Here is a 20929-nt window from a genome sequence, read left to right as displayed (position 1 = left end):
GTGCTGGTTTGAAATTCAATTTTGATATTAACTCTAAACTGACTTGATTGAATTCAAATTCGATTGTTAGGAGCAAGTCAGCGGTATACCTGTCATTGTGCTAGACAGTCTACATTTCTAACTGGCGATAAAACTAACTATGGTTAGTGGTCAACCTAGTGTCAAAATTGTTCAAGCCGCCTGAAGGCTTTTGACGTGACTTAAAGACTGTTTTCTTAACTGACAACAACCGGGACCGACTTTTTACGTGCCCTCCGAAGCACGGAGACGCCCTATTTTAATATCACTATGCGGTCACCCATCTATGAAATGACCGCACCAAGGGTCACTTAACTCACAGATCGTTTACCGACCGGTGAGTGTAACTGGCTATGGGCCAATGAGGTACACTCAAAAACGTTATTAAAATTTTAGGTGGGTCTTGGAATCGAACCCAAGATTGCCTCCAGATAAGTTATCACAACGCACTTACCCGTAAGCCATAAACGGACATAATATTGTATTAAATTGATAAAAACGTAATTAATTGCATAATATAATAGTCTTTTTGAACTTATGACATGATTATCCACGTTGATCCCATAAACAGGACAATGTACTTAGATAGTGTTAATGAGGTAATAAAATGTGGAAAAAAATATATTTTGTTTGGATAATTAAATATAATACGATTACTGGTACTTCAACTTGAGTCGAAATTAGTGTAGTAAGTTATGATTGAACAAAGGCATATTTTTCGGCTGGTCATATTTGACCCAGGTACCTTACATTAATACAAGCTTTCAATTAATTTATTCTTAAGCCTTTTTAAGAAATGTTAATTCACCAAACTGATTTGTTTTGACCTATCACGTTTATGTGCCTTCCGAGGTTTTACAAAATACAAAAACAGTTAACAAAGTTTACAATTGTAAGATACTTGTAAGGCTGTATTTTGTCATATCATTAAAAGAAAGTGCTTACATTACATAACAAATGTTCAATTATAATACAATACATTATTATGTATTAATAGACGTTTAGTAGAAAGGGAAATGGCGGATGAAAGTGAAGGTTGTGCTCATTATAACTAAGAGTAAGGATTGTTACATTCACTGGTTAAAGCCTCGTTCAAATATACAGATACTAAATTCTACTGTCAGCTTCGCTAGCCTCATAAAAAAAGTTTCTATCTTCTATTACTTGGCCAATTTTTTTAACGTAATCGGTTCAGTGGTTTTTTTGCGAAGGCTTGTTTCATTCACTTATACTTCTCAAGTTCTGATTACGGAATCTCATGTATAAATCTCGGAGCGAGTAGAATGCAATAATAGCCCGGAGTTTGGTAGAAGGCCCGTGGTACTTATATTGCAAACGCCGAAAAATATAACTTTGTTGTGTTTGGGTTAATTTCGCTTACGATTCTTACCTCAATTTTATGTTATTGGAGGCCCAAATAATCTCTCGGCTCTTATTATAATCAAGATCCGCAAGACAGGTCAAAGGCCTCAACAAAATCATTCACTCTGAAGGATAAAGAAAGATATTGACACATTCTACTCAGCACGTTTCAAGTAACAGTATTCTGTATCGAATGCTGTTATTTAACTGATCTGTCATGGCGAGAGAGACAATCGATTATTACGTCACCACTACCACTGCCCCGCGGCTTCGCGTGAAATTGTGTAATTATACAACTGTGAGAATCTGATTTCGAATTATTGGTTTGATGTAGGTCAAATACTGGCACGTGTTTGTCAAAGTTATAGTCAGTTGCGCTCACCGGTTGGTAAACGATCTGTGGGTTAACCAAACTTTGGCGCGGTCATTCGATAGATGGGTGATCGCCTAGTGCTATTTGAACTGGGCGTCTCCGTGCTTTATGCACGTAAAAAGTCGGTCCCGGTTGTTGTCAATTAAGATAACAGTCGTTAAGCCACGTCAAAGGCCTTCGGGCGGCTTGAACAACTTTGACACTAGGCTGACCACTAGCCATACGAAAAGAAAAAGAAGTCCCTTACTACAGATATCTTATTGAAACCGTCAGTTACCTATCGTAGTTTACTATCAAGTATGTAGTAGGGTCACAAAAGGAGGTTATATAAGATGACAAAACATACCTAATAGTGTCGTGTGAATCTGTAGGTATATGAGTAGTTAGGAAACCTAGTGTAGGTATTATGTGACTAATTATCCGCGTACTATTGATTGTATCGTCTACCAATTGTAAGATAACTATGAACATATAGAGACAATAATCGCTACTTATTCAGTGTTATGTGTAAAAGAATCTCCGTGAAATGGGACGTCAAGTGGTAGGATAAGTTGGGATTCAGAACAAACAATATAGTATGAAGTTTTTACTCAAAATTATATACTATATAGCTTCCATGAGTACTTGTAATCGCATAAAATGCAATTGGCTTATAATTATTCTTCTTCACTCTTAAATTGAGGCCTTGCAAAAGCAACATTATTAATTTAAACGCAAAGATTTCACAGCCGATTTTCTACTACTATCGACAACTGGCTGGCTGGTCAACAAACTCTATATAAAAATTTGAAAAACGCCTCTAGCGGACTTTACAAGAACTATTTTCTTCTTAAAGTAGTTTGAAATGTCAAACTTATGTCAATTGTTACTGAGTGCAGACCGCGCACTACTAATCAGTACCCGATTGAACTAATAAGATAAACACGTTCAAAATATTGTTTACAATATTAGTACAAAGAAAATTCCCAAGTGAAGCGTATTATAAATACGTTTGAGAATGTTTGTACGTTTAGCATACAATGCAGTTTTTATGAGTCATCGCTCACACGGCGCGGTACACAGCCAGACACGTATGCGTACCTCAGCAGTTTCATTATGTTTAAACAATGTTAATTGTTCTAATTAATAGGTATCGTTGTAGGTATTTTGTTGTACTGTATTTAAAAACATTGACCAAATGTCAATGTGAAATGCGAATAGGTCCTATATATTGGGTCATATCTAATATTAAAAAAAGACGTAAATTTTGAGAACTAATATGAAGCGTAACAAGCAGACTTTTGTATATAAAATATTAGTATGGATTATAAAAGATTACGTAGATTGAATATAATAATACAATATCGTTAAGATAAGATATTGACTTTCTTTTTGTTTATAAATACGTTACTTGGTAACAATCTTATTATTATTTAAAAATATATTTTTATCTTGTCTTATCTGTATTAAAAACTCAGTTTTGTATTTGACACTGCTAGCGCAATAGTTAACACCGCCATCATTACGCCCACTGTCAAGGATTCAGTACCTCGATTCTCTACTACTATCGACTACCGACAACCGAACTGTCATCGAGAAATTTTGTATGAAAATCTGATCAGCGCCTCTGACGGGTGTCGTAAAAAACATATTGGCAGTACATTCTAAATGTCAAAATTTCGATAGCTAACCGGTTGTCGGTAGTCGATAGTGGTAGAGAATCGAGATACTGTTCCCATAAAGAACAAATATAGAGCATACACCTCGCCGCAATAACAAGCCAAAAAGATGAGCACGAATATTTGTTTCGGATGTATTTATTTTTATATTAGTTTGTGTTTAGGAGTATATAAGTATGTTTATCAGTTATCAGGTACCTACAGGCTTTTGGAATCAAAATATGATCATGTGTCTAATGATATTTATTTGTTAGAAAATAGCAGTCGGTAGATCACTTGAGTGACAGCTTCTGGGTAGACAGCTTAGGTGCTCTTTGGCTAGAACAGGGTTAGTAATTTCTTAAGATTTATCAAATTAATCACAATGTCAAAGTCACCTTTCTCTAATCTGTCACTAATACAATAAGGATAAAGGTCAGACGAGTGATTATTTGATAACAGATAACACAGTAGTCGTTAATCGTTGATTATGTTCAGTATGAGTAAAAATGTGGCCGTGTGTGAATCTATCATGTTGTCCGAGTTGCAGGCTCTCACGTAAGATATTTGTTTATTTACAAACATACAAATAGCACTTTGTTAGAGAATCAGAAACAAATGAATGTGTAATTTTGTTTGTGTAAAAAATCTGATTGCTTATTTTTTTTAATCTTGTGCTAAGTAAGTAAGATTTAAATTATTATTTTACAAGTCCTAAAAAAACTTTAAAATAACATGCTATAATTTTGTCTATTCTTCTACACTATAATATTATAAGTACGAATTCAGTTTTTTTGCTTGCACGGCTAAACCGCTGAACCGTTAGTAATGAAAATTGGGATGAAAATAGGCGGATAGGTCAGCTATAAAAATAGAAACATGAATAAGAATCTTTAAAAAATTCAGGCTTAAAAATAATCGTAAACAGAACTCCATTTTAGTGTTTTAACCTTGCACTGACAAAAATGTGCATTAAATTAAGAAACCCAAACATGTTTAGATCATAAATAACGTATACATATGTACAAAATAAGTACCTATTGCGTTAAAAATAGGATATACCCAAGATATATTTAGACATGAGTTACTCATCACATAGCCTTTTTTTCCAACTATGTTGGAGTCGGCTTCCAGTCGCAATGGATGCAGCAGGATATTAGTATTTTACATGGAGCGACTGCCTATCGGTCCTCCACAACCCACTTACCTGGGATGTAACACGATACCTCTTAGTAAAATTGGCTGTTACTAAACGTACAAAAATATTTCTAGTCTAAAAATAGTCAAATTAACATATGTTATTTATATTCAGCTGTTAATTATCTTAGTTTTTAATGATACCACCTCTAATCTGCCTGGATTAGAATAATTATAGATTATAAAAACTAATTGTCATTCTAATTGCATGTAGGTACAGTTTTATATGTGCAAAAAACAATTTTAAGAAATATTTGCTACAATGGACGTACATAATAATAATAATATATAAGAATATATAAATAATATGTAAAAAGGATTTTATATTTTATGCCAAACTAGCTGACCCGCGCAACTTCGCTTGCGTCACATAAGAGAATCATAATTTTCCCCGTTTTTGTAACATTTTTCACTGGTACTCTGCTCCTATTGGTCGTAGCGTGATGATATATAGCCTATAACCTTCCTCGATAAATAGGCTATCTAACACTGAAAGAATTTTTCAAATCGGACCAGTAGTTCCCGAGATTAGCGCGTTCAAACAAACAAACAAACAAACAAACAAACAAACAAACTCTTCCGCTTTATAATATTAGTATAGATTCTGTCTTTTTCCTATAGTGGTAGGTAGAAACCAGAGAACGCTACTTGGTACGATCCTAACAAACTTCCTTTGCTTTATTCACATCGAACTAAATACCTAATAACATAATAAATAGTAGCCATTATATGAATTGTATTGACGTACATACAAATACAAATACAATAATATAAATTGTATTGTATTATCAAGAGTTCTCATAACTCAAACTATGACGTTTGAAATCGTTTATTTTGTTAGGAATGGAAAATAACTTGGAAAATCCACGTTTAATATAATGAGATGTGTTATTAGGTATTTTATATTTTAAGACATTTAACTATGTAGTTTAGGTACAAAATATATTTTTAAAATAATCTTGCAAATATCATTTTGTGCTAAGTAATGCCTTATCCTAAGTTTAATCCATGTTTCAACTATCTATACGCCAAATGTCTAACACGCCGCTACCTTTGCGTCTAAAGGTCGTAGGTTCGATTCTTTCGAACATTTTTTTGTGAAATTCACAAAGAATTGTTTCGGGATTGGTTGTGCTTTGTGTCCGTTGTTTGTATGTTTGTAAAAGTCCCCGCGACACAAGAGCAGTTCTTAGTACGGGAGTCGTGTTGAAAAAATACCTGTACCAAACAACAAAACAGGCAAACTTTATCTTATTTACATATAAAATAATTGCATCAATGCATTCTATAAAAAACAAGAGGAAAATAAAGCAAGGAAACAACAGATCAAAATCGACAACTACCAAGGCGCTATAAACGAAAAGAAGTATCATATCGTTCAAATATCTCTATCCCTCACGCACACCGCCAAGGTCGTACAATAGAAAGGGACGGCTATATAGAATCGTTTCGTATCGCAACAATTTCGCCACGCGACCGTGAGGGCATGTCAAAATAGAGACGCTACTTGACTCTCAATGATTACCTGAGGTGAATTAATTTGTTTAGAACAAAGACTTTAGTGTTATATGTAATTAGACTTGATTTATTGATTAGCACTAAGATATTTGAAGTATTGATAGCATTCATAAGACAAAGGCCGCGCCTTCTGCGCAAGCGATTGTTACCTACATAGAGCAAAAATTAAGTTTTGGTTGTAACAAAAATATCACTTGCTTTAACGCTAAATGCATGCCTAAGAGTTCTTAAAAAGAGGTTTATCTACACAACAACAATTTTCTGTGTCAAAATTTACTTTAAGATCTCTTGCTTTACCGGTGAGGAAACACCAAGAGGAAATCTTGCATACCTAAGAGTTCTTTAAAGCAGTTCTTGAAGGAGTGCTAGGTCCTCAGCCCGTAGTTAGCAATTTGAACAAACCTATTAATCTGATTGAATACTGGTGACACAGTAGGGTAGTGATAAATTACTTAAAGCCCTACTCCTTTCTTTATTTGGTTGGCAACAATGAGTTACAATTTTACTCTTCTTTAAACAGTTCTTGAAAACACGTAAAGGTCCCAATTCGCGGCCAGCGCTGTGAATTCTAAGCTTGTCCTCTCTTCCATTCCAGAAGAAGACCTGTGTCCAACAGCGGCACAGTAATGAAATAAATTTATTACCCCGTACTTAGTTTCTGCAATAAAACGCCACTTGAGTTGTCAACAAACATAACTTCACGTCAAACGTATTAGTAATTTATTTAAGTTCCATGTAATATGGGACGAGACGTGCAAACTAAGTGGTTCTATTTGATTTTATATTCACACCTGTATATGTAATATATTACTACTGATCTAACCATTAGAATATTAGTTGAACCTTTGAAGAATTGATGTTAATTCAATTCATCTGCTTTTAAATTCCGACTACTTGGTGCCTTCATTTATAGCAACTTAAAATTTCCTTAACTTTTTTCAAGTTGTTCGTTTCTGGTTCAGTCTCCCAATTCTCTGTGGACATTCACTGCTTTTCGACAAACATAACCACCCATTTAGGCTAGTCATCTCTATTTTTGGAGTTTTAGAATCGACTCTAATTAATACAATTTAGCTATACGCAAAGAAAAGCAAGGAAAAACTATTAGGAATCATACTGAAGTTTTATGGTCTTTGCCTACCTCCCACTAAATCAAGCCGTGATCGATGTATGTATCTTTAATTAAGTAGGTATACATGTCTACTAAATTCTTAACTAACTTTATTATATTAAGTAGAACAATAGATCCACGTATAACAGTTTAGCTCCAGGAAACGGTCGGAGGTCAAACGAAACTCTACACGATGCGCTCCACTGAACTCTTGCGATATACTTATGTTATCCTAGTACTGAAACTACGTTATAATCTAACAGTATAGTGAAATAAACAAGTAAAATAAAATAATACAGGCAGAATGAAGCCGTGGGATGCCTAGAGATACTTTAGCATCCATGAACACTTGCGATATACTTATGTTATCCTAGTACTGAAACTACCTTATAATCTACCAATCTAGTTGAATAAACAGATTAGACTGGCGGCACGGGATGCCAGGGGATGCTTTGGAATTCTCCATAAATATAACTTACTTTACTATGGTTAACTTGATAGTGAACTTCTTCGCAAAACGACTTACCTCGTGGACTACCCAAAGTCTTACGTAAAGTATCCCAAGCAATGCCGTGGCGTCTTAAAAAGCTCCCAATTTGGGATGATAACGTTTTGATTGTATTGTAGAATTTTACTATTTATTAAGCTATGTTGTAAAATAACAAGATTCTTGAAGCAAAAGAGATTTTATTACAAGTTCATACATACTATAATGCGAAAAGACTTTTTCCCCGACCTAATATAAATCATCTATCAGTTACTTCTACAGTCATAGTATTGTATGAATTGCAAGATTATCACCACTATTATAGGAAGCTGACCCACCTAGGAAGCGAAACAAAATGAGTTCCTAGGAAACTTAATAGAATATAGTATAAACACATGTATTATGAAATAATTGTCGTATTTAATTATACCATCTAGGCCTTAGGGCAAAGGTTCAAAGTCGATCGTTGCAATGAGGAAAAACTTAAAGACTGTGTTAATTAGAGCAGATTATTTAATAATTTGTTGTGATATATTGTGGATTGCAATAAGATATTCTTAGATAGAAATAAGTCTAGTAACCAAATATGATTTTATATTTATTTTTGTACACTCTGCACCTTTGGGTATAACAGGCGTGATATTATGTATGTATTTATATACTCTTCTTATTATTCTTCTTCATTTATATACTTATATACTATATTTATAATCGTTGTTACTTTCTTTAAGTCATAAGATATACATTTATTGATACATAGATTCCCGTAGGTTTAGACAAACACCAACCAGCGATACGATCCCTACTAATTTACAAGGTATCTCCTGAAAAACAATTTTATAGAAGAAACTATTGCCAAAACGACCACATTATAATATTGTCTTATTTTTATTTTGAAGTACCCGTTGGCAAGCACAGCAAATGAAAAGTCTCACCGCATCTATTCGGAAAAGAGACCTGTACAATAGGACAAGTTACGACGTAGATAACTCCAAAACTACTGAACCGATTTCAAAAATTCTTACACTAAAAGATAGCTTAATAAATCTACTTTAAAATAAAATAAAAATCTCAACTATAATTGCTTTAAAAATAGTTAAATGTCGCAAGATTGTGAACGTCTTGTTTCTAAATAATTGTTATAAAATTCCGTGTCTTTTCGGTCAGTTTAACATGAGTGAAACATTTGAAACGCGAGTCATTAAGAAACAGGAAACGGATTAGTCAGCGAAGTAATTAAATGTTTCAACATTTTTAAATACCTTTCATATAAAAAGCATCACGTGTGTTTTCGCTAAAGATATAGGCTGAGATGTACTATGTTTCGGTGCATCTTATTTAAAGGAATAGTTTGTCGATTTGAAACACACACGATAAAATACCAGAAAATTTACTTATTGTCTGATGAAAATACGTAACTGTCTCAACCGCGAATCGAGCCCATCACTTTACCGTGATCACAGACACCATAATTTAAAGAAAAGTTAAATTATTACGATACCAATCTGGACATGCGACTCGTAAAATAGCCAAAGGGACTCTATTTGCTGTAAAATTCGGTAGTTTTAAATCTTTTGTATGTTCGTAAAACCTATTTGTTAACTACTTAATTTGTAAAATATTTTCATATTAATAATAATAATCAACAAATTTCATTATCTCTAAGGTTATCTGGTAGGTACGTGCTTGCATGTCTAAACAATAATAAGATTCTTTATTAACTCTAGATTTTAAATTCTTATTAAGATAATCTGTTTCATCGATTTTTGTAAGCATTATAATAGAGATGTTAAAAAACTATTTCAGGTTTATCTATTTAACAAATAAATAGTAATAACTAAAATATCTCTTTAATCAATCGTCTATTACCAATCACAAAAAACAAATCCTTAAAAGAATCATTATCTACATTTTAATTTTATTAAAATAATAGAAATTACACAAAATATCACGTTCATAATATCACACATGGTTTAATTGAGGTTCACTTTCCGAATAAGTGTTCTATAAACTGTCTGCTAGATAAAATTTCAGCTAATGTGTAACCAAATTCTATTTTCTGATAATCTCATTCAGATATGTTGCGTCGGGGCTAAATCTTTTATAGAATCTGTAACACTATACGAAGCCTTACAGATATAATCTTAATATCTTCTCAGAAGACAATCAGTCCTTCACTCCGCAATCTTAGAATTCCTCGCCACTATATATGTGTGTCTGTGTATCTGTATGTGTGCGACCTTGTCGGTCGCGTCACGTAGCAGTGTCGTCCACACAATGCTTTGCATGTGATATGACGTAGATACTTGATTACAGCCTTGTTTCCATGGGGACTTTGATAAAACTTTCGCGTTTTATGACTTGACCAGCGTAGCTGACTAGCGTTCTGTTGATATACAAAAGTTAGAGATTGATTTTTGAAAAAAAAATTGGCGATGTTTGATCCCAAATTTTTCAACTACCGTCAATGTCTTGAAATCGATTGATTCGATAGTTTAATTTAAATTTATCTTGTTTTTAGTAGAGATAACAATCGTTGAGCTTAAAACTTTAACTTAATAGTATATGGATCAGTTATCATGCATCTTACCCTGTAAGATTTGACTTTGCGACCACAGCCAGTGTAATCTACGCCAAAACGTCAAGCAATCCGAGGTGATATAATTACAGTAACATTTATTCCGTGTAAAGTCGGTCCAGAATATTATACTAGTCTTCAAACAAAGTATCTATGTATAGATATAACTATCTATAGAATTATATTTAACAACAGTTTACTATGACATGAGTTGACAACGCTAAGTGTCTCACATGATGTTGTAACGTGCCAATCTAGTGCCAATAATGGCGGCTCGGAAGAAAAACATCACGGAACTGTGGTTATAACGACTATTATTTAATACTCTGTGGTTTTAACACTACTTTAGTTATCTACTAGGCTTTGGGGATAAATAAAGAAGAAAATAAAAGTCATGTTTGATGTAATCTGGGCCGAAACGTAAACCATTGAAGGTAATTGACATAGTTGACTACTATACTTAATTTAGTTTAAATTACGATTTTGCACCCCATTTGTTTCTTTTAAAGGTTGATTTTGGAAAAACCATGTCGTTTGATTTTAATATTATGGTTAAATCTGTGGTCTAAGTTCTTGTCATCTTTTTTCCAAATTGGATCAGTAGTTAAGTAGTAATAGATATCGTACTAAACAGTCAATTTTTCTGATTACATCGATATCTGCTACTAAGAATTATAGCTGAGTATAAACGTCTATACCTCCGATATAACTCTACCAATCCTCATTAAACTAATAGCAGTTTAAAAACAATAATCTAACCTTTCAAACAATAAAAGTCTCATTAAAATCCGTTCAGTAGTTTTTGCGCAACGTCCAACGAAACATACAGACAGATTGCATGTTTATAATAATGGTTTTTGTTTTATTTAGTTTCTAATGTGCGGTGGTTTTATGTAATACGGCCACCTGTCCGGTTGATATAATGCTTATTATGTCGTTACAACTGTCTTATATTTACGACAATTCACTGACGGACTTTGGAAAGATCTTATTTGTAGATTCATTCTTTAGTGGGTTGACTATTTCATATGTTATTTTTTTAAGTGGAATTTTCCAAATTTTGTCGTTAGAGAGGTCTTTTTTTTCAAAACATTAAGATCAATAATTCGACTAGTTAAACAGATTGCATTGTTATTCTCAACTCCTTTGTCTCAACCTTTTGGGTGTTTTTGAGCCATTAGGATGACTTTATACTATTAGACGTTCATTAGGGCAATATCTTATCCACCCTATAGTTTAAGTTATATTATATTATGAATGTACCTATATTTAATTCAACACATACTATGATTTAGAACAATCTATAGTCGTAATCGGCAATTAAGTAGTTTTTAAGTAAGCCGCTAGATGGCATTATTCTAAATGCCCATCTATGTAACAATGCTTGTTATTTAAAACGTAAATATGTATACTTATTTACATTCTTAATTGATAAATGCATTGATTAATCAGCTGTTTAATTATGATAATTGTAGTTGTCAAGGTATTGCGAAAATGTTACATTGTTTCTATGAATCATCTATTCATGGCTATAACAATGTAAGTTGTAGGGAATACTTTTATTTGTGAGTAGAAAATCCTTTGTATTCTTGTGAGAATATTTATTTCCCATTTTCTTCTAGCACGCTTTGCATAATATGTATTTGATGGACTTTTTCAAACGTATAAATTATAGACCATGAAAGTTAACTACCCCAAAACCTATCTTTGTTTGTCTACTTGTTCTGCGTAAAGCTCGCATTTTTAATAACAAAAAACTTTCCCATTGTCGAGCAAAACTACCCTTCTTTTGATAAGAATAATTTCACAAAGAGTTGGGGACTTTGTATCACTTCAAAACTCTTAGAAATTCTATCTCTCTCTCTCTCTTTTTTCGCAGTATTTTCCTTTACCAATCAATCATCTATTTCTGCAAATTAAATAAACAGTTCTCACTTCATTAACATAATCCAAAAACACATTTTTCTTAAGAAAGAGATACAAATAAGACTAAAATGAGTTGATAAGAGGATGTCGGGGAGATTCCATGATTGGTTTGCGGTTGCACTTCTTGTAAAGTCAGGGCTTTGACCCTGCGTCTGTGTGGAACTTTCCGTCACGTTCATTAATCTTTATTCTAACTATTTGTGAAGACTTGAAGATGAGATGGCTGCAGAAAAATATAGTCTAAGATTGGCTAAGCTGCCCGGTAATTGGCTCATAGTTAGTTTAACCTATGGCCATCTAGTATATCTATATTGAGTACTGGGAAAATTGTTTAAATACTTTCAGTGGTATCTTCACTACGTTTGAGTCTGATTGTACTCTGTGTCCGTTGTTTGTATGTTTCTAAAAGTTCTCGTAACTCATGACTATTGGGTACCTAATGCTAACTTATATATTTTTTAAAGGAAATGATATAAATGTGGACCTAAACCTATTCCCCCTGTTTACCTATCTTTTATTGCCCGATCATCATATTACACAATTAAATAAACATACAAGGAAGAAATAAATACATCCTCTTAGAAAAAAAAACTAAAGATATAATCTGCCAATAATACAATAATTCTACGTCAGAATTTAATATAAATTATTCATATTTTTTCCTTCAAAGTTACTTCCATGTACACGTTAAACTGTCATGGCGGCGTAAGTACTTATAAATAAATCGTTGGTTATGAAATTGATGAAATTTTGAATGTTTAATCAAGGCAAGCGTGTCTGTGTATGGCGTTATGTGAATGTGAACGAAAGGGTGGCCATGGCGCGGTGTATTTTTATGGTGAATTACATTTTTGAAGGTTGGTCTACCTGTTTATTGCCTATTAAAGTTTAATCGATATGCAATGTTGAGGAAATTACATATTGCTTTGAGAACAAGTACAAAGATATATCTTGTCACTTAAATTAATGTGGATCAGATTTTTAGCTTTGAGCTTTTCAGCGTCGTGTTAACATTTCTACAACTTTACTTATCTAAGCGTGCCAAAATCGTTTTTAAAACGGTCAGAAAGAATAAAAGATATTTTTTTCGTATTAATATTACCGATTTGTTACAAAAGCTGCATAACGTGAGACTGAAAGCCGACTCCAACATAATTGGAAGAAAGGCTAGACCGATGATGTGGTTACAAAAATTAAAAAACATGATTCTTTTAAGTAGTTGCCAAAAGTTGCCAAAAATAAAAACCACCTTGAATTTTTTAACGAACCTTTCATACGTTAAATGATTTATGTAACTTGTAAACCATGAATGGCACCACACCTTGATTACGTGTAATTTCGCGATATTTCACCATGAGAGGTTGTCGCAAGGTTGCTGACGCATCAGTCTTCAGGTCACGGCCCTCCTCCGGTGGCCTGACGGATGGTTGTCACAACCGGACGTTTTCCTCTTAATTGTTTATGCTAGATAATCTTTTTAAACGGATCTTCAGTATATTTACATGATAAGTTTCTTTTTGAAAGAAACCTTGTAAAAACTTGTCAGGTATATTTGAAATACTTGTACTTGGTGTCCCTTGTCTTTGCGGACCCCTACTTAAAAAAGAAGTTGCTTTCTATCACCTAACTTCGCCGAATATTATTGAATAGGTTTAACATTTTAACAAAATCGTAGGCGCATCTCCTTATTGCTAGACCCTATTCACTACGGGGCAAGAACATTCTAAATATTAATTTCAAGAAAGTATAAATCTCTTGATTTAGTAACTCTGGCGCCTGACAATCAGAACTTTAACGTCTGTTACATAAATGTATTGATGTGTGAATAATGGCTTGTATATTAACATTGTGTTTTGTTTGTCCACAGAGAGACCTCGCCTCCGTCGCCAATGGGCGACGCGAAGGAGTCCAAGATGAGCCAGATACAGTTCTCATCACCACCTTTCGAAAAACAGGATAGCACGGTTAGTATTATAACTTATTATTAAGAAACAATTGTAAGATTGCTCTAACGGTGAAGGAAAACATCGTGAGGAAACCTTGCATGCCTTAAATTTGTTAAATACATTTAGGGCGTGCAAAGTCCCCAACCCGCACTATGCCAGCGTGGTGGACTCAAGTCCTAAGCCCTTCCCCTCGTTTGGGAGGAGACTCTTGCCCTGCAGTGGGACAGTAATGGGTTAACAAAAAAAAAATGTTAGATGAACACAGTGATATCAAAGTGGTAGCAAATAAGCAAATGCTTTAGAAGTGAGAAGGTTTAAGCCTTATGCAAAATACCAATGACTTCGCGAAGTTGTGTAATAAATTAAACCCATTATTGTCCCACTGCTCGGCAAGGGTGCTGTGTTGAGGAGGAGAGTATGTGTGTATCAAGATAATGATCACTATCCTTAAAGATACGGTAAATCTTCGTGTGGAAATATTGCATACCTGAAAGTTTTATAAATAGTTTTTGACAAAACTTCGTAAGATGCGATACACCTATGAATAATTTCTAGACAGAGCACGTTGAAAGTAAACTACTTTTACTGATGTTATCGTGAATAAAACCACAAATTCTTTTGTACAGATAATGACCGCGCCAATTAACGAATGATAATAAGATGGTTACGTGACCAACCTTATTTAAAACTAAACTGAAAAGAAGCCAATCTTCTTCTTCTTATCGTATGGTTAGTGGTCAACCTAGTGTCAAAGTTGTTCAAGCCGCCCGAAGGCCTTTGACGTGGAAAGAAAGAAAAAAGAAGCCAATGTAAGAAGATATCTCTAAATCTAATAAAATAATTTTAATAGTCTTATGATTCTGTTATATAGCATAGAGAACATAATTTTCTGTTTGTACATACATAATCACGCCTGTAATGCGCAAAGGTGTAGGCAAAGATGTATGAAATACACCCGCGTTTTTATATTTACAATGTTAGTTCCATGTACGCCACCTTCGGAGGGGCAAATTATTTTGATTCCAGCTGTTAAAAAATTAAGATAATAATCTTTAAGCTATTTTAAAGGCCTATAAGCGTCTTGAAAAAGTTTACAACTTACGGCCAGTTTCTTCATACATATCTAAAGTAACCGCTAAAGCCATTGGCTTTTACTTTAATTTTGTGTAGTAAATGCTGTTTCTTCGTGAAACTATTAGTTAATTTTTGAACAAACAAATTTTACTATCATTTTTACTGTACCCCTATACTTTGGCTGTAATTTTTGATAAAGCAACTAGCCCTAGTGTCGAATTATTCCCTTTTAGTCCTACTTTATTGTAATAAATAAATATTATTAATCACTAAATATTATGTAACAGAACTAATTTGACATAGTTGTCGTTATCTCTCAATAAACTGGTTTAATCGTTCATATTTAATTTCCTATTGCTAATGAGTTTATACATTTGGAGACCGTTCACGTGTACCGGACCTATAAAGCAAGTATTTTTAGTATTTTATCATTTCAGGATATGATACAAAAATAAAATCACACATTTTTCTTATAGACGTAGACACATGCTAAAGAATACCACTTGCTATCCATCTTGTCATATCAACTATTACTAGAAATAACTTAACAAGTCTATTACTGACCCTCTGCTAGGCTTAGGATCTCTATCCTCTTCCCTTATTACCTCATTCTCTTCCGGATAAGAAAGTATTTAGTGGGCTTGTGTCCTCCATGCTGTTCGTTTGTGGGTTTGGAACTTTTGCTTAAGAACTTAATAAGTGTGTACTGACTGTTGTTACTGTAATATTAGGACGGGGAAAAGTCTTTAAAGTATGTATGAATACGTGTAATACATGAATTTTGCTAGCCGAGAACTCTTTGTTCCTCTACGACTGTACGAACGCTCGTTCTATAACACGTAACACTACGCATCATAATACCAGTAATTACCCACTTTTCAAATGACTTAGAAAACCCTTAAGTACAGATTTGCTAATAAAGTTTTCTTAATAACGCAAGTGCCAATTTATTCCTTATTCACACATCATTTCGTCAACAGTGCGTGCCGCAGATTAAATGTGCGTGTAAAGTAATAACAACTAACATATTAAATATAAATAAATATAAGTTATATTGTAGTACACTTAAGTATAAGCACGCTATGTTTCGCAAACACGTGACCGACATAGACACGCAAATCTATTTATATGATGAAAACTTTATGAACTTACTTATAAATAACTCTGTGGTTAAGTTTTTGTGTTGATGATGAATAAATGAGGTCGAAATAGTTGAGGAATATGGACAATTTGAGTCATCTCATGTGGATGAAAAAAAAACTATATTTTTGACGGCAAGTTCCTTTTATATGTTTGTGATAGTAGATTATACTCGAGGGGCGATAGTAGATTATACCTTCTGAAAGTTGCTTATGGAATATAATAAAACATATTCCTAAGTTTTATCAAAATTGGTGCATCTATTTTCACATTAAGAATCGAGAAACAAAGATACACAAGTTCACACTGATAAAATTATAGTAGGTAGCATATATTGCAAAAAAAAAGTTTTACCAGAATGTCAACTTCTCAGAACTTAATCTAAATTGTTTTGTCTAAAAAGCTTACATAAAGACTAAAGACTTATCCATTGTTTTACGCTTCGCGGTCCATCGGATATCGTAAAATCTAAATATCTCCTTCAAAATCTAAAAATAGAAATACTTAAAATTGAGTTTATTACAGGCGTTGCGTACATCTACATAATTTATCCAGTATTTGTATTTGAGTATTTCCATAATAAATACCACGTTTGTCATTGCATGTACGGTTGACAAGACAATGCAGAAATTTTACAAAAAATCTTTAGTTTTAAAGCTGATTTTCTCAATACGCTTTGAAATTCGTAAGCTGACGTATTATTATATTATATTTAAATATGACAAGTATTATAATAAATAAGAATTATAATAGAATGATAATTATACGACATTAATAAATGCCCTTGAGAATATATGCAGGTAATTACGACCGGTTTTGTTATATTATTTAATAAAAGTTTATTGTCAAACGTAAATGTGAAGGAACATTTATTATGAGAAAAATAAGTTTTTTGATGTTTGTTTGTTACACTGAACAGATTTTTTATTATATTGGCAGTTAGTTAGTATATTAGAAGAGACAGAATAGCAATTTTCTATAACTAACGACTATTGAGAATCTAGTAAGATTTGTGTGAGTATTAAAAGTTGATCAGCGCCCCTAGCGTATTCCATCGATACTATTTTTTGAAGTGTAGTTAATACGTCAATCCTGAACGTCCAAACTGATATACTCGGTATTACAATACAAAAATAAGTTCTTCTAAAATATGTTACGAGACGCTGACCTATGTATGTCTTACCCTGCTGTTTTGAAGTAGACATATTGATTAAGTCCCTAGTGTTAATTGCAAGTATTAATTGTATCAAGTGATTTTGGTCCTCTGGTTGCTTGAGATTGCTTGATTTTAAAGCATTAGGAAAGTACCGAGAGTAGAAAAATAGGCTAGATTTATTATTTGTTACGATCTCTACAAAATGTTTGCTCCTTACATATTCATACATCCAGTCATAGAAGATAACAATGCACACCTTTTTCAAAAGTATCATATAATACTCAGTCATTTATAATTTTGTACTTCCATAGCATCCATTATATTTATGTTATTAGCTTCGCAGTAAAATTATTTATTATTAGTCACGTGTAAAAAATAGTCATAATGAGTCATGTTTGAAAGTGACAATAGTCAGTTAGATCCTTATGGGGGGTGTCCGATTGTGGCACACAATTAGCTTTGTTTACTGATGACGTGGGGCCTTGGGTGTGGTAGTAAGGCTTTAAGGACCTTGCTAAGGGCAATAAAGAACAAAAAAGTTCCTTGAATGATTGACTAACTTTACAAAACGTACTGTCAAAACACTGAATAATTGGTTTCTGTTGATGAAAAATTTCAGGTTAAACTAAAATGACAACTTTCATGGCTTTTGGTGTCATAACACTTTTGCCTATGTTTAATGTTAAATCACGTAAAACGATATCTTCTAGAGACTATCAAGCTACCAAGGAATCTTGTATGAACATCTCATGAACTAAGGGTTGCCGGAGTCCGATGGATGAGGGCGGCCCAGGACCGGTCCTATTGGCGCTCGATGGGGGAGGCCTTTGTCCAGCAGTGGACGATTCCCGGCTGAGATGATGATCTCATGAACACCCCTAGCGCATTCCGCAAGATTTATTAATTCAATTAATTTTCACAGTCAAACTTTGATGATCGTTCCTCCTGAGTGTAAAAAACCTCGCTGTAGGTTAGACTACCCGACTACTACTATTCATAAACACACAATAAACCTATTTTAATCAAAAAACTACTATAATATGTTTTCTCTTGTTCATTTCGCTAAGGTGTGAAAGAAACAAAACTCTTTATAAGCCTTTCATAACTTTATATATTTTTATGAATAAGAGGGTACTTTTCTAGGGCTCTATTTCAGGCAATTATCTCCTATAACACAAAAAGTATACTTAGCGCAGGGATAACATCCGACCTAGTTTTAATATTTATATCAATTATATAAGTTATTTTTCTAGTTAATCTAATGAATATTGTTTTGTGTACAGATATATCAGAAGCGTCAACAGGCGGTGTGCGTGCGGCACGCGTTCAAGCACTACGGCTCCAAGAAGAGGCCCAACCATGTGCTCAGCAACCTCAACATGACCGTCGCTAAAGGCACTATGTGAGTATACACACTCATTCCACTTGAAAAAGACGTAATATTATGTAGCAAATGGGATAAAGACGCTTTTTTATTCTGTAGCGATCAAGTTTTTCTTACAAGCTAGTTTTAACCATTATTTCAAGTTTGGTATTGTAAATATTATAATTTGGATTTAGGTTGGGGAAAAAGGTCTTTTCGCATTATAGTACGTTAACTACTATAATGACTGAATAAGTAATAAAACTTACGTTTTGTTTTAAAAAAGGAGCTAATATGTAGAAACTAGTAGTAAAACAACTTTTATTAATTATGTTTTTAATTCAGAAGACTACTTGATCATCTCAAGAACATAGATATACTAGACTATAATAACTTTTTTACACTTGTGATCAATGTGATAATAATTGCAATCTCTGCCAAAACGTCAAAACCTTCAAGTACGTTTATCACGTGCACAAACCGTCAATGACCTTACAATAATACGTCCAGCCCATCTTAGTATAGGAAGTACTACCCAAGGACTGAGAACAAAAGATTATTAACCTCTGACAAACGATTATTATTAAACAATCGATTCGTGTGTCGAGGTGCAACATTAATATGACAGTAGGAAGACATGACACATTAGTTAGGAAGTCATTTGTACTTTTTATTTATTATACCTATTAGTTTTTCGCCTGTGGCTTTGACTGCAAGAAATTTCAGCCCTTTCGAGGGGGAATTTCCATGAATCCTCTCTAACCTAACCTAACCCTAACCTCCCCCTAGTTAGGACATATTGGGACATTAATAGGTTTAAATTATTTATTTTTTAATATTAACGTTCTAAAAACAATCCAAAATATAATAATATATTCAATTTTTTCCATTCTATGACCAAATACCATATTAACTAATTGGCGTTAAATTACCTAATATTATTTCCTAAGATTGCAAAATAGTGCGTATATTACAGCAAAGTCAATGCCTTCCTTAATATCATTATATCGTGATCTTTGAAAAAAAAGTTAAAAACGAGTTATTTTAATTAAAGCTATTAAATCTTAATAATTCGATCATTGAGTTAGGTTTCAAAACATCCTGTTTACTGTCAGAGATGTTTGATTGACATCACTCTTTTAAATATTATGCTTTATTTAATCTTTAGAAAATGTTAAATGTAATCTGGAGTTAGGAAAAATATCTAGTTTTTTTATAATTTCATTTATTCATAACATCGTGCTTGTACTACCCGACGGTGTAGACAGAGGTTGTATTGCGTTTTGCCATTAACAATATATTAGTCTCATCAATTGGCTCATCGCGTAGAGGTATTTGAACATAATGAAACAAATTTGACTGAAAACAGCGTCTCCGTGCTTCATAAGACAAGAAAATAGTCGGTCCCGGCTGTTGTCTACTAAGATAACAGTCTTTCAGCCGTGTCAAGGGCCCGTCGGCTTGAACAACTTTGATACTAGGTTGACCACTAACCATACGATAAAATAAAAAACTCTTCTAACATTTAACAAATACACTCAACACAACAACAAACCTATTACTTGTTTCAACGTCCTAAACGTATCTATAAAAAGTATTGTAAAAACAATAGCACAATAATAATTTGCATCGACGATGGCTGAAATGACTGCGGAATGACGTCATGCTCTCTTCACGGTGTAATCTGACGAGCATTGACGTCAAAACTTTATTAGATTAAAGTAAGGACCAAAGAGGTGGAAATAATTGAGTGCTGTTTTGAGTAGAGATTTAGAGACTCATATGTTAGTATGTGTGTTTTCGCATTATAGTATGTATGAACTTGTAATAAAATCGTTTCTCTACACAAAAAAGCTCGATATTTGGGTACCTCACGAGCTCACTGAAAGAAACCTTATGAACCGTGTACGCATTTGTGATTCTTGAAGTCAAACAAATTTTATTACAAGTTCATACATACTATAATGCGAAAAGACTTTTTCTCCGACTTAATAATATGTTGAATTTACTTTGAGTAATCAGTAGCTAATGTTAAGAGACTTT

At 33.4% G+C, this 20929-nt stretch overlaps 1 protein-coding gene across 3 annotated transcripts in view; it reads left to right on the top strand.

The window, feature by feature from the left end:
* Window positions 1-20929, top strand: part of snu (ABC-type transporter snustorr) — a 118125-nt gene that overhangs the window by 61209 nt on the left and 35987 nt on the right. For all 3 annotated transcript variants that reach the window (XM_076130391.1, XM_076130390.1, XM_076130389.1), the window contains exons 3-4: window positions 14075-14171; window positions 18807-18925. In XM_076130391.1, coding sequence (XP_075986506.1) covers window positions 14075-14171; window positions 18807-18925 — 216 coding nt within the window. The remainder of the gene's footprint in view (window positions 1-14074; window positions 14172-18806; window positions 18926-20929) is intronic.

The sequence above is a fragment of the Anticarsia gemmatalis genome, chromosome 24 (genome assembly GCF_050436995.1).
Source record: "Anticarsia gemmatalis isolate Benzon Research Colony breed Stoneville strain chromosome 24, ilAntGemm2 primary, whole genome shotgun sequence".
Taxonomy (NCBI): Eukaryota; Metazoa; Arthropoda; class Insecta; order Lepidoptera; family Erebidae; genus Anticarsia; species Anticarsia gemmatalis.
This window is presented reverse-complemented; position numbering and strand designations above follow the sequence as displayed.